Source organism: Callithrix jacchus, chromosome 11 (genome assembly GCF_049354715.1).
Source record: "Callithrix jacchus isolate 240 chromosome 11, calJac240_pri, whole genome shotgun sequence".
Taxonomy (NCBI): Eukaryota; Metazoa; Chordata; class Mammalia; order Primates; family Cebidae; genus Callithrix; species Callithrix jacchus.
Window position 1 is genome coordinate 5,164,785 of NC_133512.1, and position 9,297 is coordinate 5,174,081.

Genomic DNA, 9,297 nt, shown 5'->3' on the forward strand with positions numbered 1-9,297 from the left:
GTCTAATTTAAGAAACTATCCTTACCCAGCAGTCAAAGATTTCTTTTATACCTCTTTCTAAAGTTATAAATGTTTATACTTCACATTTAATTTCCCTAGAATTGATTTTTTTTTTCCACCTGGATAACCAATTGTGCCAGCATCATTGAATTATTGGTTCTTTCCCCTCTGCGTTAGGCCATTCTTGGATTGCTATGAAGAAATACCCAAGACTGGGTCATTTTTTAATTGGCTGCTGGTTCTTCAGGCTATACCAAAAGCATGACACTGGCATCTGCTGAGCTTCCAGGGAGGCCTCTCAGGGAGCTGTCACTCACAGCAGAAAGTGCAGTGGGAGCAGGTGTGTCACGTGGTAAAAGCAGGAGCAGGCTAGGGAGTGAGCAAGGGGAGGCGCCGCACATTTCTAAACAGTCAGCTCACGTGAGAACTCAGTCAGTATTGAGGACAGCACCAAGGGGATTTCCTGAAAGTCCACCCCCATAATCCAGTCACCTCCCACCAGGCCCCACCTCCGACACTGGGGATTACAATGGAACATGAGATCTGGGTGAAGACAGATACCCAAACTGTATCATTCACTGATCTACAATGCCACTTCTCATGTGTATCAAGATGTCATTATATGTGTAGGTTTAATTTTAGTCTCACTGTTCTGTTTCCTTTGGTCGGTTTCTCTATCCCAATCTAAATGAACATAGCTTTAAAATAAATCTTAATGTCTGCTAAGGCAGGTCTCCTGACATACACAGTAATGGACGGTAGTTTTCCCTTATCCTCAGTGGATGCACTCCAGGACCCCCAGTGAATGCATGAAACCATGGATAAGTACCAGACCAATTGCCATCAGTCACGACACGTTTCTACTGATGTCCTACGCTCCCAAATTTAATGCCTTTTCTGTTTTAATTAGGCACTTACCATGTGCCGTGGTGGTAACTTTTGCAGTTGAAAATGCGACAACGAAACTTGCATGAATTTCTTTTTCTCCACAATTTCATGGATAGAAGACTCATTCTTACTGTGTAGACCGTGGCAACCTCAGCATATGATTTTTTTTCTTTTCTTATTAAGTCGAAAACTTTCACCTTTTCACTTAGAGGAAGCACTTTCCGGCTTGTTTTTGGCATGTCTACTCTTGCTCTTTGGGGGCCTTATTATGTCAGATAAGGGCTACTTGAGCACAAGCACTACGTACCACAGCAGTTGATCTTGTAACTCAGAATGCTGCTAAGTGAGTACCGAGCAGGTAGCAGGTACGGCGTGGGTACCATGCAAGTTCACCATGGTGCTTAGAATGGCATGCAGTTTAAAGCTGATGAATTGTTTGTTTCTAGAATTTTTCTTTTAATATTTTTCAACTATGGTTGACTGGGTAATTGAAGCTATGGAAAGTGAAACCATGGATAAGTGGGGGGGGGGGCTACTGTATGACTATTCTTGGTCCTTGCTTTTTCCACACACCCTTGCGCGTGTGCACACACACACACACACACACACACACACACCGCCATCACCCCATGGAAATATATATACATATATGTTTTACTTTTTGTTTCTTTTTTTTTGAGACAGGGTCTCACTCTGTTGCCCAGGCTGGAGTGCAGTGGTGCGATCTTGGCTCACTGCAACCTCTGCTTCCTGGATTGAAGCAGTTTTCTTCCTCAGCCTCCCAAGTAGCTGGGACTACAGGCAAGCACTACCAGACACACTAATTTTTGTATTTTCAGTAGAGCTGGGGTTTCACCATGTTGACCAGGCTGGTCTCAAACTCCTGAGCTCAAAGCGATCCGCCCACCTCAGCCTCCCAAAGTGTTGGGATTACAGTTATGAGCCGCTGTACCTGGCTCTGTTTTGCTTTTTATAATTGAATATGTTCAAATGTACACAAAGCAGAAATGGTATAATGAACTTCCAGCTTCATTAATTATCAGTTTTCAGGTTTCATTTGTCTCTCCACAACACACATGCATTTTTGTTTAGTTGCTTTGCTAGGGCATTTTAAAGCAAATACCAGAATTTATATTCTGTCATTTCTAGGTTGCCGGTCTTAGCGGTGGCAAATGCCCCAAGGGAAGACAGGGTCTCAGATTGGTTTACTGTTCTTCATTCTCCCTTGCCCATTGATTTTGGCCTTTGAAGGATATTTTTGCTTTCTTGTGAATTTAATTATCTAGCATTTGGCGGCTTAATGGGAGGATTTTCAGGCTATTTAATGTGCGTATTTGCTGGAAACAATACCATGGTTTATTTAATTAGTCTCCTATTACTGTCATTTAATTTGTTTGGAATTTTTTGCTATTATGAAAAAACAGTGACAATACATATTAAAATCTGTGTATACATATTATGTATTTGCTTAGGATAAATTTAGGTAGAACTGCACGATCAGAAAATGTTCATTGTTAATGGTTTTTGATTACTGTTACCAAGTTGCCTACCAGTAATAGGTCATATTATACTTTCACCAGTGATGCATGAGCATCTGTTCCTCACTCCCTAACCCATCAACAGAGGTTGTTACTGGTTTTTCCAGACTTAGCCAGTCTGAGGTTTTAAAATGGCGTGTTATATTTTTATTTTAAAACTTCTGATAGAATTGACACATGTATTAGCTGTTGGCTCACTGTGTGTGTTCCTCTCCCTTGTTCAGGACCATTTGGTCTCAGGAACTTTTTCCTGCACTCTGGCTCTCACACCATGGGAGTTCATGGCTGCCAACAACCCAGGACAATTGTTTGCCCTTTTCTTTCATAGATACATAAAGAGATATTTACACATGAAATCCGATGTCTAGGCTTCCTTTTATAGAAAGGGGAGAAGTGGGTAAGGTACAGACAAAAAGCAGCTGAGTGTGTTTCTCATTGTTGTAGCTGGTTTTGGTACCTGGGGCTCATTTTACTTTTCTTTGTATTTTTTATTTGAAGTCCGCCATAATAAAGAGCTTTATAGGCTAGTTGGCAAGAGCTACCAGTTGTTATTTTTGGGTTTTATTTTTATGTCTAGCAAGGAACAATAATAAATGTTGAATATGTTTCTCTAAGCCCAGTGTAACTAAATTTTAACTTTTAAATGAATGGCTTTTTAATTTTAATTTAATTTGCACCAACTTAAATGCTGCTTAATGCTTACTGACTTAAACAGTCTTATTTTCTGCTAATTTCTCTTAATTTGTTTTTAAAGAATCCCATAGGAAGGATAAATCTGGCTAATTGTACCAGTCATCAAATAGAACCAGCCAACAGAGAATTTTGTGCAAGACGCAACACTTTTGAATTAATTACCGTCCGACCACAAAGAGAAGATGACCGAGAGACTCTCGTCAGCCAATGCAGGGACACACTCTGTGTCACCAAGTATGTATTGGCCTAGAAACATTCCTATCAACTAAGCAATTGATTGCCCACTATGTACTTGCCACGAGGAGAAATATCAGAGATGGTCATTGACTTTGAAAAGGGCACAGCCTTAGTGAGAAAACAAGACACACAAAGCAATAAGAGAACCGTCTATCATAACTAAATTAATATAGTTAAGGAAAGTATGATACTCAGGTTGTATCTTAGCTTAATATTTTCCAGTATGCTCACATTTTCTTGGCAGGTAGCTAATAATCTTTGGGTTAAGTTTCAAGATTTCATGTGTAGTTGAGGAGACAAGCATTATTCATAGAGACTCTACACATCCCTTCCTTCCATTCCCGGAATGCCCTCATGTAATCAAATGACTCACAAAAATAGTCTCATTCTATTCTGCAAATTTCTGGATGGAGATTGGCGGGGTAAAACTTTGGGGAGTGCCTCTTTTTTAATTAACCCTAAGCTCAAGTGTAAGATACAAAGGTTTATTGCTAAGATTCCAAGATAGGTTCTTCAGTTGGATGCCTAAGAGAAGCTTGAAGACCAACTTCAATGTACAAAGTTGTCATTAGGGACAAAAGTTAGAATTCGATAAGGTCTTTAGTAATTAGGCTGTTGCTGGATAATGCAGACATGGGGAGACTGGTAGAACTGGCATTATGAGTTTCTAATGTGAAAATATTAGAAAGCTGCGGCCAGGAGGCACAATACTCAAATAGAACAGAGTTGCCCAGAGACTGCCAATTTGTATTAAAATAGGTAGACAGAGGACTCATTTGATGTCTAGATGACTTCCAGATTTATTTAACTCATTTATTCTTTCAGCGGTTTTCTGTGCAGTGGTGGAATCAGGCAGAGCGGGACAGGCAAAGTGGTTTTCTAATCATTGTGTTTGATGGCGACCTGTCCATGGCCACCGTCAGCGGAGGAAAGCAGCCAAAACGCAGTATCTACGTAGCCCACTGCCGCCGTTTTCAATGTCACTCACAGTTTCATGCAGCTTTCTTGCTGCTTGCATAAACTCTCTTAGACTTTTCTGTAGACCTTCCCCTGTGATAAAAATAGCTAGATTCTATGTTGCTTTAATTACTCTTTACCTCATTTACGTGTACTCTTTCTCACTATAAAATTATAATGTGGATGGGTACCCTTTGCCCAAGCATATGAGAGTGGTACGTTCTCAGTTCAGTCTTGGCTTTGCTTGTGGCCTAAAATTTATTTTGTTTTTTTTTATTATGAGAATATAAACATTGTGCATTTTTACATTCTCCTTTGCCTCACTGATCTGTTTCCTTACGGGTCCTTGAATCTTTTGGACTTAGGCCTTTTACCTGAATTTAATGTACCTCATTTTCATTTCTACTAACTAAGCTTGCTATCAATACTAAAGATTTCTCTGCTGATCTCTATTGCCTACTTCAAAATAGAGACTACACATTGAAACTAGAATGTTCTGTCACATGGGGAGGCGGTACAGTGGAGCTTTGAGGTCAACGGACTAAACTCTAAATCCTAACTCTGTGACTTACCAAACGTAAGCATGGCAGGTCACTTAACTTCGCTGGCCCTCTGAAATCTTCTGTGTCAAAAGGGGACAACAGAGTTTTAAAAAATGTTGTCAGACTCTTGAACGAGAATAGGTTCGCAGAGACTTCAGACAATAGAGATGAATGAGGAAACACACAGCACAGTTCTGAGCACGTGGAATGAGCTTAGTAAGGGGCGGCTATTATAAGTGCAGTGTTTTCTTCACTGACTCCTGGGAGGGGATAACTCCACTTACTCACGTTTACACCATTTCTAGTACCAATGGGGAGAACTTAGAAAGTTGCAGAATGAATGCAATATAAAAACCTAACGGCTGGCTGTTCTCTACAAGGATGCTCTGGCTATGAGTTAGGGAATCCCCCCTTGCTTACCCTGGCCTGCCCCATCAACTAGTTATTTATTCAACTTGTAGCTAATTATGGATGCAAGGAACATATTCTTAACCTGGACAGAGAGGTTAGGATAGACAAAAGTCTTAGGATCTTTAGATAGTTTATTGTAAATACCATGTTCTACTAATATATAAGACAAATCTAGTGGGAGACAGTATAAAACAATATTACCTGTAAAGCCAGGTGAAGGTCCATGAGTCTGTGATTACAGCTGTTGGGGAACCTGACTCTGAAGGATATTGAGAGTGCCTAGATTCAGGCCTCCGATGCTCTTGCTCAGAAGTTGCCCACACTGAGTGAGTGTCCTATGCCATCAGGTTACCCAGGCCACACACTACCTGTATAAAACACCTGTTAGAAACGCCAGCCTTTACCAAGTGTAATTAGTGTAAGTTAGCATCAGTATTTTGGTTAAACAGAGGATAATTTTCCTCTGTTTTATTTGGAGAAGCCCCTCACTAAGTGCCTCTGGATTAGCATCCCTAAAAGATGGTTAAAGGTAATTGATTTGACTGGTTTGTTTAGTCCTTTTTTGTCCCTACCAAGGGTACAAGGGGGTAGAGAATGAGGGGACAAGAACTCTGACCTCGGTGGTTGTTTTCCTATAGGAACTGGCTGTCTGCAGATACTAAAGAAGAGCGGGATCTCTGGATGCAAAAACTCAATCAAGTTCTTGTTGATATTCGCCTCTGGCAACCGGATGCTTGCTACAAACCTATTGGAAAGCCTTAATCTGGGAAATCTCCATGCTATCTAGAGGTTTTTTGACCTATGTCATCTTAAGAAACATACTTAAGAGCATCAGATTTACTGATTGCATTTTATGCTTTAAGTACGAAAGGGTTTGTGCCAATATTCACTACATATTATGCAGTATTTATATCTTTTGTATGTGAAACTGTAACTGATTTGTCATTCATCAATGAGTAGAAGTAAATACATTAGAGTTGATTTTGCTAAATCTTAATTTAAAAGCCTCATTTTCCTAGAAATCTAATTATTCAGTTATTTGTGACAGTATTTGTTAAAAGTAAGAAATTCGGAATCGTCTTCTCGGAGCCGGGGGTCCTGAAGCAGCAGAAACCCATTCTCCAGTCCCAGATTCTCCGCGGGCTGTGATCGTCCATTGATCGTGACATGACTTGTTTCTAGGGTACTGAAGAAAACGTCGGAGGCCGTTACAGAAACATTTTTAGTAATGAGGAGGAGAATTTTTTCAATAACAAATATATGTTGGCTTAAAGCTTGAGGCTGCCTTCAGAAAAGAGATGCAGACGTGGAGACAGTGAGTGAGACTTGGGGGTTCAGTATTCTATATGGAAGAGTTGATAAGCACAGGGTCCGCACTCACTCAGTTACTGTACATGCAGTGTGGTGCACATTTGCATAGAATTCAGGCTTCATTAAGATAATTATTTTTGCTGCGTAGGTTACAGACTTAGCATATTAGTTTTTTCTGCTATAACAAGAACAAGTGTAAATTTAAAAATCTTTATATTAAAAAAGTAAACTGTTACGAAGCTGCTATGGACTAATGATACTTTGCTTGCCAAAGTGTTTGGGTTGTTTTTGTTGGGTTTTTTTGTTTGTTTGTTTCTGTTTATGAACAACAGTGTCTAGAATCACATTTTGAAATTGGTGTATCACCTTTGAATGCCCTTTTTTATTATAAAATATTGTAAAAGTAGGGTCTCAACTTTTAATACACTTCGGATTTCTTCTCTGAATTATTAAGGTCCTTGATGACCTCATCTATAAACACTAAATTCTTTCCCCTCCCATCATTTTATTTTTTATTCATTCAAATGTATTTTTTTCTTGTGTATATTATAGAAATATATTTTATGAGCTCTTACTCAAATAAATACCTGTAAATGTCTAAAGGAATCAGTGGTTTAGGAAGCACTCTTTGAATGCATGTTGTGGCTGCTTGCATCCCTGGGCTGGGAGCTTCTTGAGGGTTCTGTGCTGACAATGTCTCATTCATTTATTTCTCTCTGCCTAGTCTGGTTTATTGTGTGTTCTTAGGGCTGCTGTTGAATGCACAAGTGAATGAAGGATCGATTTCTGAGGCATTTCAACTGAATATGGTAATTGGATGTACATTTGAGGAGAGGAAGGGTGATTCCCGAGTCTGTAGTAGAGACTGAGTGGATGGGTGACACCATCAGCCAAACGGAATAGATTTGATGGGACTGATAAGAAGGTCCGCTGTATTTATTTATACAGTGAATTTATCTTTGAGTAGGCATTCAAAGCACACAAAAGCATGCTACAAAATTCAGAACGCACAAAAAGCAAGTCATACTGCTTTTACCAATGTTTGCGTCCTGCCAGAGGACACTACATATCGCATAGAAATATTTGTATTCTTTTGTTCATAAAAATATTCTATACATACCATTTATTGTAAGTTAGAGAAAAAAAAGTATAACAGTATTTCTTAGAGACCATCTTAATGTATAGAGAGTATCTATAAAGTTCAACTTGAGAAGAAATTTAGTTTAAAGTGATTGTGGGCCATCAAGCTAGAAACACTCATAGTACAGAATGTCACTCTGAAGATTTTCAGTGTCATCTGCCAAAGAGGGATTGTTGAAACTATTGGAGTGAATAAGATCATCCAGGGAATATGATGTGGGAAGAGAAGAAGGAAAAAAGGAGCACTGTCTTTTTCTTTTTTTTGAAACAGGGTCTCACTCTGTCACCCAGACTGGAGTGGAGTGGCTCAGTCTTGGCTCACTGCAACCTCTGCTTCCTGGGTTCAAGTGATTCTCGTGCCTCACCCTCCTGAGTAACTGAGATTACAGGTGCGTGCCACCATGCCCACCTAATTTTTGTATTTTTAGTAGAGACTGGGTTTCACCATGTTGACCAGACTCGTCTTCAACTCCAGACCTTAAGTAATCTGCCCACCTTGGCCTCAAACTGCTTACATTACAGATATGAACCACCGCGCCTGGCCTGAACACTCTTCTTTAAGGGAAAAGTAGAAAAGAAAGGTTTAATGATTGTCTTCTGTGGAAGAAAAACAAGAATGGTGTCTGGTGAGACCAAAGAAGAAAGGATTTTGGCCAGGTACAGTGGCTCATGCCTGTAATTCCAGCTCTTTGGGAGACCGAGGTGGGTGAATCACTTGAGGTCAGAAGTTCAAGACCAGCCTGGCCAACATGAGGAAACTTTGTCTCTACTAAAAATATAAAAAATTAGTCTGATGTGGTGGTGCGTACCTGTAATCCCAGCTACTTGGGAGGCTGAGGCAGGAGAATCACTTGAATCCGTGAGGTGGAGGCTGCAGTGAGCCAAGATTATGCTGCTATACTCCAGCCTGGGCAACAGAGCTAGACTCTGTCTCACAAAAAAAAAAAAAAAAAGATTTTGACCAGAAAATCATAATGCAGGTTAAAGAAAATGTGAGCTGAAACTTGGAGCAGTTCAACAAAACTGTTCTGATAATCAGATTACAGTAAAGTCTGTATAGAGAAAGAGTGATTGCATTAAAAAATCTGGTAAATGTCTGTAAAGTTAAAACACTAAGCAACGAAGTGAGAATATTTACAACATTTAATAAGGCACTGATATGCAAAAAACACAAAGAGCTTCTATGCAAGTGTGGTGGCTTATGCCTATAATCCCAATGCATTGGGAGGCTGAGGTGGAAGAATCGCCTGAGGCCAGGAGTTCAGGACCAGCCTGGGCAACATAGCAAGACCGTGCCTCTACAGAAAAATGAAAAAAATCAGCCAAACATGTTGGCACATGACTAGAGTCTCAGCTACTCTCGAGGTTGAAGTGAGAGGATTGCTTGAGCCCGAAAGGTCAAGGCTACATTGAGCTGTGATCACGTTACTGCACTCCAGTCTGGGCAACAGAACAAAACCCTGTCTCAATTAAAAAACCAGAAGGAACCAACAAGTGGTTCACTGTTACATTGTCACATTGGGAATTAAGTAAAAGAAAAAAAAAAAACGAATCCAACTGGCTATCTGTGAACATTTGCT

At 39.9% G+C, this 9,297-nt stretch overlaps 1 protein-coding gene across 8 annotated transcripts in view; it reads left to right on the plus strand.

Moving 5' to 3' along the window:
* The window catches only part of ANLN (anillin, actin binding protein), a 78,087-nt gene extending 70,904 nt beyond the window's left edge, over positions 1–7,183 (plus strand). For all 8 annotated transcript variants that reach the window (XM_035253167.3, XM_078342209.1, XM_035253165.3 and 5 more), the window contains 2 exons: positions 3,181–3,353; positions 5,905–7,183. In XM_035253167.3, coding sequence (XP_035109058.2) covers positions 3,181–3,353; positions 5,905–6,028 — 297 coding nt within the window. In that variant the 3' untranslated portion in view covers positions 6,029–7,183. The remainder of the gene's footprint in view (positions 1–3,180; positions 3,354–5,904) is intronic.
* Positions 7,184–9,297: the final 2,114 nt, after the last annotated feature.